The sequence below is a fragment of the Lissotriton vulgaris genome, chromosome 1_1 (assembly GCF_964263255.1).
Source record: "Lissotriton vulgaris chromosome 1_1, aLisVul1.2, whole genome shotgun sequence".
Classification (NCBI taxonomy): Eukaryota; Metazoa; Chordata; class Amphibia; order Caudata; family Salamandridae; genus Lissotriton; species Lissotriton vulgaris.
The window spans coordinates 729,732,009-729,748,220 of NC_141685.1; the positions used below are offsets into that span (position 1 = coordinate 729,732,009).

The 16,212-nt window shown below is 47.2% G+C and overlaps 1 protein-coding gene across 2 annotated transcripts in view; it reads left to right on the forward strand.

Moving 5' to 3' along the window:
- Positions 1-16,212, forward strand: part of TDRD5 (tudor domain containing 5) — a 1,550,608-nt gene that overhangs the window by 510,804 nt on the left and 1,023,592 nt on the right. For both annotated transcript variants that reach the window (XM_086955296.1, XM_086955303.1), the window contains exon 6: positions 4,819-4,970. In XM_086955296.1, the coding sequence (XP_086811422.1) occupies positions 4,819-4,970 (152 nt within the window). The remainder of the gene's footprint in view (positions 1-4,818; positions 4,971-16,212) is intronic.

The window sequence follows — 16,212 nt, forward strand, 5'->3', positions numbered from 1 at the left end:
ACAGAGAAGAGGGGGGAAAAGAACCAGTGTGAGAGGAGATCTGCAATCAAGTCATTCGGCCCTCACCCCCCGCCTTCACACACACAAACCACATCCAAGCGAGATCGACACAACCTCAAGTATCAGAAACATTCGAAGGAATCGGCCATGTTGGCACAGCTTCGGGCAGTCCTCATCTCCATCCGTTAACCAGTAGTCCGCCGGGTCCAGTCCGGCTCACCCCTGTCCTCTCCTGACCATAGCCATTATGCGCAATAGTTTAGTGGGTAGCAATTAGTTCGAGGTGAGATGGGTACAGGATCGGAACAAATCAGGCCAGGGGGGTAAACCAGAGGACCCCAGTATCAAATGGCAGCGCAAGCAATGGCTGCGGCAGTCTAGACTTTCCAATAGCAACATCAGGAGCAGCAAGCAGTATGGGTGTAGTCTCGCCGCCCAGTAAAGCGAGGTCTCCCCCCGCAGGGTAACAGCGGGGCCACACCAAGGCAGTTCGAATCAAGCATCTACCTCGCTCCCCAGTCATTCGGGCATGAACGGGCCCCGACGTGGGGCCCACGCCCGGACCCGCCACAATCAAAGCTACCTGGAGATTCGGGGCCGCAGGCGCACGGTCCTGCAGATGCACAGCGCCAGCACTCCTCGCAGCAGCCGAGGGGAGCGAAGGAGCACACATTCGAAGTCGAGCCGCGCCCATGAGGGACGGTCCAACAAACATGGCGGCAGACCCATTATCTTTCACACTGGAGCCGAAGACCATGGCCTCACGTAAAGAATGCAGGGCGCCAAGGACATCACCAATCGTAGGCTCACGATCAGAGGGCGCGGCCCTCGTGCACTTCAGCGACCCAGGTTCGCCTCTCCGAGTAGATCTGTGACTCAGGGCGCCGGTCGCCATCTTGTAAATTCAGCCGTGTCTCTCCGTGCCTCAACTTCTGCAGTGGGTTCTCAAGCAAGGCCCATCGCTGGGGTCCCCTCGAGCCACGGAAATGGCAACCTTGGTGCAGAAAGGAGGGCCACCAAAAACTGGGACCGCCAGCGGCACCGTGCCACGGACACTGCCCGTCGAGTCCGGGCGAAGGTTTGTAAGATGGCCGGACAGGGCAACAAAGAGGGGGCCTGCCTTCTGCGCAGTCTACTCCCATCCGCGGCGGACCGCGCTCTACCACCGGGCCGCCAGACCAGGCCCGGTCAGTCGCTACCGGCACAACCGCACAACGGCCTCTTCAGCCGACCCCTCTCCTCCACCAGGGGCCGCCGCCGACACCCTCACTCCGGCCGACCGTCACAGGCAAGTCACCGGTCTGCAAGCCGCGGAGGCCCCGGACCAAGCAAGGGCATAACTCCAGATCCGCAGCACACAGGAGCCCCCGGGACAAACGGTGAGTGCGAGCATTGTTTCACCTTTCCATTTCTTGCCGAGTGTGTCGCCTCGGAGCAGGATGAAGATCAGGATATGCGTTTAGGCAGGAAGGTTGGCGGAGCCGAGCTACAGTGCGGCCATCACGGTCGCGAGCTTGGCTCCTCTGATGCACTTTCTTAAAGGTCTGAGCCATATGTTTCAACGCAAGGCTTTAATGATGCCACAGTAAGACCTAAACTTAGTTCTCCCTTTGCCTACATGTACCCAATTTGACCCAATGCACAGCTGTCTTTTGCATATACTGACTCTCAAAACAATATTCCTTATAGCAATAACGCCAGCTCATTGTGTGAGTGAGCTTCAAACTCTGTCCAGTTATTTACCATGCACCACCTTTTTCCTGAGCAAACTGGTGTTACTGACTAAGGCTTCATTCCTGCTGAAGGTTATGATGCATTTTCACGTTGAACTATCCATCACCCTTCAGCCATTCTTTGCTCAATCAATCATTGACATTTGTATAGCGCGCTACTCACCCGGTAGGGTCTCAAGGCGCCGGGGGGGGAGGGTTCGCTACTGCTCGAAGAGCCAGGTCTTGAGGAGCTTCCTGAATGAAATGTGATCCTGGGTCAGTCAAAGGTGGATGGGGAGGGAGTTCCAGGTCTTGGCCGCCAGGTAGGAGAAGGATCTTCCCCCGGCAGTGGCTTTGCGGATGCGTGGTTCGGCGGCGAGGGCGAGGCTGGTCGATCGTAGCTGGCGGGTGGGTGTGTAGAAGGTCAGGCGGTTGTTGAGGTATTGGGGCCCAGGTCGTGGAGGGCCTTGTGTGCGTGGGTGAGGAGCCTGAACGTGAACCTCTTGCTGACGGGGAGCCAGTGCAGGTCTCTCAGGTGGCCGGAGATGTGGCTGTGTCGGTGGACGTCCAGGACGAGTCGTGCGGAGGCATTCTGGATGCGCTGGAGTCTTTTCAGAGGTTTGGCTGTGGTTCCAGCGTAGAGGGTGTTTCCGTAGTCCAGTCGGCTGGTGACCAGAGCCTGGGTAACTGTCTTTCTAGTTTCGGTGGGGATCCATCGGAAGATCTTACGGAGCATGCGCAGGGTGTCGAAGCATGATGAGGATACGGCGTCGACTTGTTTGGTCATCGAGAGGGAGGAGTCCAAGATGAAGCCCAGGTTGCGTGCGTGGTCCGTTGGCTTGGAAGTGGTGCCCAGGGCAGGGGGCCACCAGGAGTCGTCCCAGGCGGAGGGCAATGATCCCAGGATGAGGACTTCCGTCTTGTCTGAGTTCAGTTTCAGGCGGCTGTTCTTCATCCACTCGGCGACGTCTTTCATCCCTTCGTGTAGGCTGGTTCTGGCGGTGGCAGGGTTGTTGGTGAGGGATAGGATCAGTTGGGTGTCGCCGGCGTAGGAGATGATGTTGAGGTTGTGTTTGCGTGCGATGGCTGCGAGAGGGCTCATGTAGATGTTGAAGAAGGTTTGGCTGAGTGATGATCCTTGTGGTACGCCGCAGATGACTTCGGTGGCATTGGATCTGAACGGGGGAGGCGGATGGGTGCTCCCCCTCATCCCTCGAAAGAGGAGAGTCTCCATTACTTGGACCTCAAGAGAGTTTTGAGCTTTTATATCGATTGCACAAAGGCTCATTCGGTGAATAATCAGCTCTTCCTTGGTTTGCTGGGGTGAAAAAAGATTATGCAGTGCAGAAGATGACCACATCCAGATGGAAAGTCTTCTGTATAAAGATCTGCTATGCATTGGCCAATCATTTGCGCCCCCCCCCCCCCCCCGAGGGTCTGAGGGTTCATTCGACCAGAGCCAAGGTTGCTACCACTGCAGTGGCACGAAGAGTGCCCGTTTTTTATACATCTGTCAGACCATGACATAGCCATCAATCCATATGTTCACGAAGCGCTACTGCCTTGATAATCCGATCCAACGGGAAGGGCACTCTGCCCGGTCAGTTCTGCGTGATTTTCTGGTTTGAGCCATTCTACTGGCCCACCACTTAGGAAGGTACTACTTTGATGTCTATTCACAAGGTGAGGAATCTGCGGTTAGAAGTATCCATCAGAAAAACAAGTTACTTACCTTCTGTAACACTATTTCTGGTGGATACTGTAACTGCAGATACCTCACCAACATCCCACCTCCCGTTCTGTGTATTGGACTCTTTTATCCATCTAAAAACAAGTCCCATTTTAGACAGCTTGACACTGTCACATCTAATCACAAATAGAGCTCCAATTATAATGATATGGACAGAGTCAAGAAAGAAACTGACTTTCAAGTGCTTGGTTGGCGCATATATGCGCCTCCGGCGCCACCAGATGCCACCAGATGCCACCTGCTGCCTCGAGGGAGCAATACTGAGAAAAATCTCCTGTCTAGTCTTTTGCCTGGGATTAATTGCAAGGTAAGGAATCTGTGGTTAGAGTATCCACCAGAAAGTATGTTTCTAAAAGAAGTAACCTTTTCTTGTTGTACAAAATCAAGTTCTGGTTTTCGGGCAAAGGTGTTATTTGCCTTCTCCGTTTTTTTTGTTGCTTCTTCTTTCCACAGACTTAACAGTTCCTCTATTGCTTGTATGAGAGGAAGGTATTGAATCTTAAGGATGAACCAGGATGTCTTTTTCTGTCACCAAATTGTCTTGTAAAGTGATCCTAATTCAGGGGACTATGTTGAGATCCTCTACTGTCCTTTGTTCGGTTTTTTATGGTGGTATTCTATTCATAACGTACTACTTCGCTTTTTCTCACAGGATTAATGTTAAGATGGTGTGAAGAACTTTTTGGAAAACCATCCTTATCACCATTATTTGTAGGTTCTCTTTGGTTATTACCGATGCATTCTGCCAACGTTACTCCTTGGAACATTGTTACTAAAGCAGATACCCAAATTGGTCAGGCCTTGTTATAAAGCGTATTTGATCAGGTCACTTATTTACTTCACAGTTGCCGTCCTTTTGGTGTTTTTTGCTGTGGAATCGTCCTTTGTGCATGAACGAAGTGGGTGTGAGAGTGAATGTGAATGTTTTTCACCATTCTCACATCTGCATTCAGTTTCCCCCAAAACTTGCCCACTTCTTTCACAACCACATGCCCGTTATTCACTCTGCCTCAAGTCTCAGATATAATTGTAAAAAATGCACAAGGTCGTTGAACCACAATGCCTCACGTCACTGAAATAATGAAAAAAATGCATAGGGTGGTTGAGTCTTCTGGCTTGAGTGCTGTTAATGAAGCACTTTGGTCCCAAAGCAGTTTCTTGTTTGGTGATGGAAAATAACCTGTCCTTACATGATGCTTACATGAAAGCCACGATACAGAATATTGTTAATTTATTTTTCCTGTTTGAATTTTTCTAATTGCATAGGCTTTATTTAAAAAAAAAAAAAACATTTCCCAATTGTTTTAGATTATGTAGTGGAGTTTGACATGTAAATGTTCTTCTTCTCCCAATTAGATCAGAAGTTAATAGGGAATGGTGCTCAGAAGAATGACCAGCGCCTTGAAGTATTGCCACCTGATCTAGAATTTTCCCGCTGGGATTCTCCACTTCAGGAATATAAAAGTTCAGTGCCAAAGAGTCTTGGAATCATCACCCATGATAGTAAGGTGAATATGAGAGAAAGGTATAGTGGAAATATTGAATGGTGTTGTTCCTTGCTGCAACAATCATTCAAACTATGCAGAGAACAGGTGGTTGGTCTGTTTTGAAGGATGCAGCATGGCTTGTATTTAATAGATCTGCATTTTTTAATTTGTACCCAAGTCAAGTCAAGTCAATAAACTTTATTCGGTTGTGCGAATTGACAACCATAAAAGCATTTACACTACATTTAAAAAGAACACGTTAATACATAGGAATAAAATACAGTTGTAAAATGAGCAGGTGAAGACAAATATACAACAAGCATTCAGAGTATTTAGCGGAGACCATTATAAAAAAGAGGTAATAGCAATTCATACATTATTTTTATCCTTCCATACTATTTCTACATTTTACTGCCAATTTTAAAAAACTACATAAATACAAGGAATATTCACAACTTAATAACTGTAGAAAGTGCAGTGCAGGACGATATTGTATAAAATTTAGTTTTTTCAGACAGGGTTTTAAATATAGATTCCTCGGTACAGTATAAAAGGGACAAAAGAAAAGAAAGTGTGCCAGGTCTTGCGGAGACATATCGTCGCAGCCGCAAGCCGGCAACACTTGTCCACGATGAGATCCCCTTGGTACAGCCAGCAAAAAATGAAACAGATTAAACCTGAACCTGATCAGTAAGAAACGGTCATAGCTGGACAATTGCCAGGATAAATAGGGTTCCATGAGCAAGGTGCTCTTTACTAATACATGATTACGAACACTTTCTTTTTTGAGCTCACGTGATTCCCTATCTTGAATTCTAAGATCAATAAAAGCTTTCTTGACCGTTATAACATCCTGTTTAGTGATCGATTCAGGAGATGAAAAGAGTTCAGGGCGACCTAGATCTACAAAGCACTTAAATAGATACTTTAACCAGGGAACCTTCATCCTGTTGTCCCATGTGAGTGACTCTCTTAAAATAAGCTGGGTGAGTGGAATGTTATCATTTAACCAACAATTCATCCAGCATAACATGGGATTAACAGCAATCTTGTCACTTACGAAAGAAACCCCCAGTTCCTCGTGCACGGAGAAGTTGGCCGTGCCCCTGGGAACCCTTAATACTAATTTCAAGAAATTATTCTCAACAGTCTGTAGGGGATCCGGAGGAACATAACCCCAAATTTCACTTCCATAGCACGCTGTGGAGACACTTTTTGCTTGATAAAGTTGGAGTAGGGCGGCGACTGGACTATTGCCTACTTTCTTAGAAAAGTCCATTATTGCCGCGTTTACCCTGGTGACTTCTCCCTTCTTTTTTTCAATCACGGGACCCCAATTTAATTGACTGTCAAAGAGGACCCCGAGATAGGAAAATGTATGTGTGGTAGGAATACGTACACCATTTACATTTAGGCAGTTTACTTTTTTATTTCCCTGTCCGACCTTCATTATGTATGATTTAGAGTTTTTAATGCTTAACTCTCTTGAGGTCATAAAAGAATGGAAGGAGTCTAGTAAGATTTGAAGTCCGTTTGCTGTTCTTGATAGGAGAACTGCGTCGTCCGCATATAAAAGGACTGGCAGCCCCCTACGGCCTATATACGGAAAATCCGTATTGGTGCTTAAAAGATGCTCTTCCAGATCATTTATGTACAAGTTAAAAAGGAATGGGGCCAGGATGCAGCCTTGTCGGACACCACGATGCACCCCAAAGTCTTTGGTCACATTCAGGTCTTGGGTGAATCTGACATTTGCATTGGTATCCGAGTGCATATCATCTAACAAGTCGACCAGGTTTGGGTCCACACCCATTTTTAGCATGGCGTCCCAGAGTTTCCCCCGGCTCACACAATCGAAAGCCGAGGAAAGATCCATGAACGCCATATGGATCGTTCCTCTTCGAGCCTTAGTATACTTCGCGATGATGAGGTATAAGTTTAAACATTGTGAAATTGTAGAATGACCAGGCCTGAATCCATACTGGATTGAAGATATTATGTTATTTTCTTCTGACCATCTGACCAATCTATTCAATATTACTCCTCCCACAACTTTAACCACGGAGTTTATTAAAGATATTGGTCGATAGCAGGCAGGGCTACTGCGGTCTCCTTTTTTAAAAATAGGTACGATAGTGGATACCCCCCATGATTTTGGGCATCCACAGAGCACAGCAGCATTAAGTACAGCTGTAAGGACCGGTGCCCAGAGTGTTATACAAGATTTGAAGAGATCAGGGGGGAGACCGTCAGGTCCTGGGGCCTTGTTGTTTGATAGGCCTTCTATGCCCTTTATTACCTCATCAATTGTGAAGAGCAAGGATTTTTCACTAATTTCTTTTGGACTACATTGTACCTGGGAACCGTTACCTTTAAAAATGGAACTGAAGTGGTTAATCCAAACTTCTTCTGAGATATTGGTGCCTGTACTTGAAATGCTGGGATGATCAAATAAGGGCTTGTTAATGATCTCCCAGAACTTAGAACTATTTTTTAGTATCTCTGGATCTAACAAGGACTCCCAAACGTTTTTCTTGACAGCACGTTTGCGAATAGCAAGAGACTTTTTATACTCAGCCCGCAACACCCTGATGGTTGAGGGATCTCTCGGTTCTGTTTTTAATGCTTTCTTAAGCTCACGACTGGCCTTCGAACAGTTGCTGTCAAACCATTTTGGGTTATTGGATGAGTTAGCTATCCTCTTAGCAGGTAACGTTAAAAGTGACTCCACCTTTTTAGCAATCTCATTAAAAGACGTCAGAATTTGTAATGGTGCTGAAGCAGTAGATGTACATGTTAACAGATCATGATGGCATACATTGTTAATAGAAGAATAAAATTGCTTACAGTCCACCATTGACCACTTTAAACGTCGCTTACCATTAATACATTTAGTGGTACCACAGTCCTCTCGAGGGTTATGTTTTTCAAGTAAATTCACACCCATAGTTATGCATAAAGGATTGTGATCGCTAAATATGCTTGAAATGATCGAGAAATCCCCAACAAAATTAACAAATTCTGCCGATAATAGAATATGGTCTATATATGACCCTGTTGCGTGACCTTTAAAAGTAGGGGTTGAAAATACAGTTTGTTCCTCAACTATTGACATAGCAGTGAAAAGGTTATATTCATTCATTAAGTCATTTAAACATGAACCCCTTCGCGAGTGATCAAAGTGTATTCCCTCCAGATTGTTACAACCCAAATGACCAACAGGACTCAGGTTAGGATTCCCACATAGATGAGTGTTGAAATCACCCGCTATTATCTTAAGGCGGGGAAGGGAATCATCTTTGGCCCTTAGGAATTCACGCAATGACTCAATATTGCAATCACCAGACTGACTCACTGCATTATAAAAGTTGACCAGAGCAAAACTTGTACTGCCCCTCTTAAATTCAACAACCTGAATATTATTATTGCCAGAGTGATGTACAGTTTTAAGGCATGTTAGTGACAAATTAACAAAGATTGCCAAACCCCCTTTAGCTCTACCACTAGGTGAAGGAACTGCCGAAATTATAAAACTCTCATAACCGTCAATGTGTATGTTTTTCCCCACTGCCCAGGTTTCTTGGAGGCATATAACGGGGTAATCTTTAACAAAGGATAACCAATCTATATTAGACAATTTATCCTGCAGTCCAGCTATATTCCAGGATAATAGCCCCTCTTTATATTTGATTGGTTCGTGTTGTATTATAGCCACATTTCCACGTGCAATTTGAGTGATAGGTGTTACGCCTGTACAGCAGCGTACCCGGTCTGTCCCGGGATTAGCCGAAGAACAAGCTTGGGGGCAGGCTGGGTTTATATCAGTGGGTAAACCTGGTATATCTATTTGATTCCAGCCATCCAAACCCCCATCTTTACTGCCTTGCGGTTCTAACCCTTGAAGAATATCTACGAAGTCTGTATCTTCTGGCAATCGGTCGGTGGGGAGGAGGTTAGTTGGTGTGTCAGGTAGTCATTCCACCCCATCCAGTCCCCCCTCATCGGAGAAGATGCCATACCTATTGGAGATGGGGATGTTAAAGTGATTATTAAAATGAGTAGGGTAATATTGATCTGGGGGTGGTGGTCGTATTGGACGTTCCCTTCTATCCTGATTATACCCCCAGTTGTTAGTTGGTACCTCAAAACCCCAGCCATTAGGTGTCGCTGGCCATATAGGCCTGGTGAAATTATGAGTAGGCTTAGGATAGGACATACTCCGCTGTTTTTTGCCGAAAAATTCTAGGGTGAGAGGAATGATGGTGCCTCTTCTGCGCTGCGGCGGCAAAATATTTGGCAGGATGTTTGGTAAAACTGCAGAATTGGCAAAATTTATAATAATGCAATCACCCTTGAATTTTTTAGGATTTTGTCCTATCCATGGGACCCTTCTGGCTGACTTAATGTCACCAGCTAGCTGTTGTTTCCCCCACGGGGCCAGCTGCATATTACCTGATAATCAGTGCAGGGCCTTACTTGTTACTGCCGGGGGGGATTCTGATTGGTCTGGTGCTAGTGGGGGGACGTTGGCCAATACCAGTACTAATGGAGCCGCATCTTCCAGAAACTGTACCGTAACTTCTTCTGTAATAGGTGCAGGTATTACAGGCGGAATTGGGGGTATTGTATCTCCTGGCAGTAAGAGGTGTATCGCTGTAGTTGAGGGCTGTTCCTGTAAATTTGCGTGTATAGTGTTTGAAGTAGTGCCTCCCTCAGATGAAGGAAGAAGAACCTCTTTTACGGGAAGAGCTAAGCTGGTAACTGTGTCTGATATATTAGACACAGCTTCTACTAACTTTTTTTGATCTGCACCTAGTTTCTTTATCAGCAGTTAGCTTGTCCAATTTGGTCACTACTGGTTTAATTAAGATTTTAAGTTTAGTGTCAATTAGATCAGCTAACCTTGATAATAACTCCTCATCCACATTATACTTCTCGAGTTCTTCTACTTTCCCCCTGCTTTTATCCCTACTTCTCACAGGTGACGCAACCCTCTTCTTCCCTAGAAGAACTCCACCACGGTATAATTGAGTTTTTCTACATTTTCTGATGGCAGGTGGCGCATGGTCTAGAACTGGGGGATCAGCTTCATTATTTGGCTGCTCACTCTCCTGCACAATTTGATCTTGGTCTTGATCAGTGTCAACTACCTGACATTCCGAGTCATTAGCCCGAGCTATGTCTTGTCCTTGTGTTGTATGAGTACTCAGGTTTGAAATGCCATGTTCTAAGGTATCAGAGTCTAAAACTGCACTTCCCTCAACCTGAGAAGGTATATCAATCCAGGGTGAATCAGGTGAAGGGCTTAGGGGAGATAAGTTAGGGGACAGGCTAAGACCTAGAGATTCGCGCCTCTCGTTGTTAATCTTAGAGACTACTTGTATCATATAGTTTTCTATTGAGTTACCTCCCGCCGCTAAATTCTTTTTAGGCATTCTTCTTGAACAAGTAATAATAACCAAGTAACAACAGTGATATAATGGATGATGGTATATCCAAGAAGTAAATACAAGTATGAAAAGTCTTACTGCAGAACCACACAGAACGAGGACAGTAAGGGCAGAGTAGCGTGTCCAGTCCAGTCTCAGCCTGTCTCGGACTGTCTAAGACTGTCCGCCCTTTGTCCGGGCTTCGTCCGGCGTCCCGCACACGCGTCCCGCTATGCGTCAGGGGCACAATTTTATAGGAGGAGCAGGGGGCGGGAAGAGACTCCAGGTGCGCTGCGTTGATCCTGCGCGGAACCCTGGGTCTCGCAGTCCCGGCCCCTGCTGAAAGCGCCTCACACTCTCCTCGGCGACGGTAAAATGACCAAAGCTCCACTCCACCACTTCAGTAGACAAACGAACAGGGTGTTAAGGTAAAAGTCACGAACACTGCACACAGCTGCGAGCGGCTCCCGCGAAGCGGGGGCCGCGAGCTGTTATGAAGGGGCAAGCCAGGCAAGGCAAACGGGGAGGAGCAGGGGCGGGAAGAGACTCCAGGTGCGCTGCGTTGATCCTGCGCGGAACCCTGGGTCTCGCAGTCCCGGCCCCTGCTGAAAGCGCCTCACACTCTCCTCGGCGACGGTAAAATGACCAAAGCTCCACTCCACCACTTCAGTAGACAAACGAACAGGGTGTTAAGGTAAAAGTCACGAACACTGCACACAGCTGCGAGCGGCACCCAATTTGTACCCACCTTCTGACTGTTTCCAGGTAAGTCATTTAAAAGTGCAAATAGCCTTTTAGTGTCACAAATTAAACTATCTGTAATTCAAAGTTGATTATGCCAACATAATTTCCAGAATAATATTGCCTTATATCTCATTGTCAGATTTCTTTAGTTGTTTTGTAAAACTTTGCCACCTGTTCTGAAACTAGTCTTCTCCTTGATTTACAGTTGTTTTACCTGTAAATATTTGGGTGTTGTAATTGTGTGGTTCTCCAGCATTGGATCTTTTATAGATTCACATGCTTGAATCATTCCCCGTCGTTGAAGTGGGAGTCCCACAGTACATATAAAGCAGTAAGTAATTACCTTATTATTGAAGTTAATGGAGAAAAATAATTCACTGTAGTAGCATGTCTTAGTCATTATAACTGGCCCAAAGCCCAGCCAATCAGGCGACAGCACCCTTTAGAACCCTCACCACAGAGGCTCCAGGCTCTGAGATTTTCTACTGCACGTCATTTGAAGGGAGTCTCCCTGAGCTCTACTCTTTATCACTATTTCTGGTCTACTTTTTCTTCGAAACAGCTTGATTTCAGCTTTACTTCAGCTCCTCAACATGTCCACAGTTAAAAGATATCTTTTTAGACATTGGGATTCTTGCTGTAAGCTGAGACTAGATTCAGATAATCCTTAGAAGAAGTGCATTTACTGCCTTCACCCTGACCACCAGGTGAGAGATTGTAAAATGTGTAGAACTTTATCACGGAAGACTTTGATAGATAGAGAGGGTAAACTTCTGCTGTGGTTACTGAAGTTAAAAACCAAGAAAAACCCTCTGTAAGACAATGACAGCGATACCTCTCTCCAAAAAGAGAGCCAGTAATAACGAGCTTTTGTCTCCAAAGACCTCTAAGGTGGTAAAAAGCAGCAACATTCCTTTAAGGCTGATGACAAACCTTCCACCTCTAGGAAGAAGTCTTTCTCATAATGAACATACAGTGCTTTCTACTCCTTCTGCTGCCACCACTAAAGTTAAAACAACTTCAAAATCTCTACCAGAGATGATTTTATCACTTTAAAAACTAAAGACCGATATCCAATAGACGAAATCGTCAACGCCCTCGTTGGCGGTGGCCTCCATCATCGCGACAACTACAAGGACATCGACTTTACCATCATCGCCGCCGTCTAAGCTGATCAATGTCTCCGTCAACCTTAGTATGTGTGAAGGTGAGACCTGCTATGTTGATGGTCACTTTGTTAAAGAGAAGGTCGACGAAAACATACAAACCGTCAATGTCAATGGATGCGTCCTCATCGGTGGTATGCCTGTCGTGAGATGACTCGTTGATGGTTCGCCCATCACCGTTCCAATCGTCGACACCCTTCAAGTGCAAGAGTCTATGGTTGTCGATTTCATGTCAACGGCAGCAGAACTGCAACAATGGTCATCATCTGCAACAAAATCAACCATGCCCAAGATGTTGGCGGATGTTTCGTCGGCAGGTACTCCGTTGACAGTTCTTTTGTCGGGGGATGTTCTGTTATTGGGTGATACTTTTGACTGGACGACAAAATTCATCTACATTAACGTCTATGAAGTTACAAAAAGTCATCAGTGTCTCAGTCTAACCGAAGCTCTTCCAGGAAATAATATTACATGTGCATGCATCTCCAAGTCAAGTATCCCTTAGCCCTCTGGAGGAACTTTTTGATTATGAAGAGGACGAATGTTTAGATAGGGCATGTTTGGTGTGGCGCACAGTCCTTCCAACCTTCACATCAAATGCCAGGAGGATTATGATGATCAATATTATTATTATACGCATCACAATCCTGCCCAACAGTATAGACAGAAGGAACCTGCTATTCAAATGCCTGTTTCTCTGGTTTTAAATGTGCAACATATGGTAGAGGATTACTACCGCAGATTCCCAGCCTCAGAACCACCTGCCACAATTCCCCAAACCCCAATTCCTACATTGCATCTAATCCCCTCCTGAGGCGGAAGCCGGGAGGTAGTTGTTTTATTTGTTTGACTGTTATTCCTTTCTGCACCTTTTAAAAACCACGCTGAATTCTCAGCTTTTAATTTCACTGCACTCCGCTTGACCACGAAGCTTAGCTGCACTGTCTGAACAAATCGTATATAATTGTTTTACCCTGCTTGACTCAAGAAGTGGTGGTAATTATCCCCCTGCCCCCGCTTGACTTACTAAGCGCTACCGACTCACCCTTGACACTCGGACCACCCTCAGCCGATTTGGGCGCTGAGACAGCCGAGCCTCGGCCAGGTAGAATCGACTTTGGTGGCCATCTTTGTTTGGGGCAGCGTTTCCACGCTCTCTATTGGCCACTATAAAAACGGAAGGTAATGCCTCCGCGCGATCGGCGCAGGTCCGGCGCGTCCGCAGGAGTCGTGCCAGAGTCCTGCCCGTCTGTGCCCGTCCGCGACCAGGAAGCGGCCGCAGACGCAAGTACTGTCACATTCTGCGATCCCCCACCCCCCATCTCCTATGATAGTGCTACGCTTAAGATTCTTAAACCCAAACATTGTATCCCAGCACCTATTCCTCATCAGGATCGTACCCCCACCTACCTTTTACATCTTGCAGCCCAGGACAGTCTAATGATGATTCAAGGCATGAATGTTTCATTTCTCAGACCATGACATTCATTCCCCCCATTACTAACTCTTTATCAATAAAGTCTGGTATGATTAACTGCCGCTCCCTAGTAAAACACTCCCTCGACATTGCCCAAACTCTGGAAGAGGAAAAGTGGGACCTCCTATTCTTAACCGAGACCTGGTTAGGGGACGAAACCAACCCCGCTATACATTTAGCCATACCTTCCGCCTATAGTATACTGTGCGCTAACAGACAGGGCTCTCACCCTGGAGATGGAGTTGCTATAATATATAGATCTCATTGGACTATATCCTCCTTCCCTTACAAACAATTGGAACGCATTCAAGCACTCCCCTTTTGTATTAAAATAGCGGCCAATTTCACCTTTTCAGGCCTTTTGGTTTATCGCCCCCCTAACTCTAAAACATCCCATCTACCAGTTTTCTTAGATTACGTTCTGCAACCAACATCGCGTTATGCAAATTTTACCCTCCTCGGGGATTTTAATCTTCATGTGGACAATCCCTCGGACTCCATCTCTTTCAACTTTCTATCCACCTTATCAGACGGAGGGCTAAACCAACTTATTACCAGCCCTACACACAAGGCCGGACACACTCTTGACCGGATCTGTACCAACCTGGACGGACTAGCCATAAGTGAACCCCTCCCGGTGATCTGGTCTGATCACCTTTTTATTCCATTTTCGTTCTCTCTGCATCATCAAGATCGTCATATACGCCCGGCCAAATTACAAGGCAGAAACTGGAGTAAGATCTCCCCTGATAGCCTAGCCGCCCATCTTTCCCCTACCCATCCTTTGGACACGATCTCTGACTTAGACGCCAGTCTGACTAACTTCAAGGCATGTTGCGTCTTCCTACCCTGACTACGGAGGAGGAAGCCTGATATGCAGTGGTGTTGCGTAGGGCGGCCGAGGCTCTCCACCTTGAGCTGCCTATTGTGGCAGTCAGGGCTAACCTCCTGACAGAGGTGCTGCAGCCGGCAGCGAGGTCTTTAGAGCCCCCGCTGCCGTTCAATGAAGCCCTTACTGACATCCTTTTGGGCATCTGGTCTAGGCCCAGCTCAGGGGCTCCCATGGATAGGATGTTTGTCGATGCCACTGCCTGGCCCTGGGCGACCCCACTTTCCTCTCCCAACACCCCACCCCTGAGAGATTGGTCCAAGCCTCCACATCCAAAGGCGCCTTCCCTAACGCTCCACCTGATAGGGAATGCAAAAATCTGGACCAACTTGGGAAGAAGGTGTTTTCTTCCTCAATCTTGGGACTGCGGTCGGTAAACACTGCATGTCTGTTGGGCCTTTATTCCCACTCTGTGTGGGATATGGTGGCGCAAGTGCTGCCTCAGTGCCCGGAGGAGGCCTGGGCTGTGCTCTACCGTGCAGTTGCAGAGGGGAGAACAGCGAAGTTTACCATCCCCTGTGGACTGGACACCTCTGACTTGCTGGGTAGGACGATTTCAAAGTTGGTAGACCTTCGACACTACGTCTGGCTGAGGTCGACTGTTTTTTCTGGGGATGTCCAGAACACCCTGATGGACATGCTCTTTGATGGCCGTCACCTGTTTGGTGACAAGACAGACAGTGCGCTAGAGCACTTCATGGACTCTCGGACTACGGCCAAGTCCTTGGGACTCATCACCACACGCCCTGCATCGTCTGCTTTTCACACATTTCATGGCTACGGAAGGAGTGTCCCACCACGTTCCTTCCAGGGCCTCAGGCCAGTTCAGCCCCAGCGTGGCCGGCGACATGGGAACCACCGCCATGGTTCTGGGGCCAGCTGGCTGGCCAGTCCACCACCGCCCCCTCTGCAGCAGCCTCCAAACCCTCCTAGTCCGAACTTTCAGGCCCATCACATGCCAGTGGGTGTAAGAATTCGCCATCATCTCCCCCTCTGGCATACCATCACGTCGGACAGGTGAGTTTTGTATATAATCCGAAGGAGCTACTCCCTCCCAGTTGAGACTACCCCACCCCCCCAGCCATGTGTAACGGCCGGATTCTCGGACCAGATAGGATCAGCTCCTCAGAGCACCTCCAACCCAGCCGGAACGTAACCACCTCCCTCCCCAGGACCCATCTGTCCAGGCACCTGGGTACCTACCTGAGGATTGGGAACTCGCAATATACAAGCTCATATCATCAGAAACACCACTAAATCTATAGGGATTACTAGGAATACTCAACGATTACTAAGGACGTCCATGCCCTACACCACACTCATACCTCATAGTCTCGCGACCACATGGGTCCAGACAAATCTACCCTGGGGCAGTTCTGATTATTTACCATTACACACTGACCACAGTCAGGGCTCGCTCGGCAAGTTGCAATCCTTTGTGCCTACACACTAGTATGCAGCCCTAGTGCCCTCGCCCTCACAGCCCGGTCCACAATCCGGCGAACCTACACACTAGTGTTCCTCCCTAGTGTTCTCTCACTCACAGCCTGGTCCACAA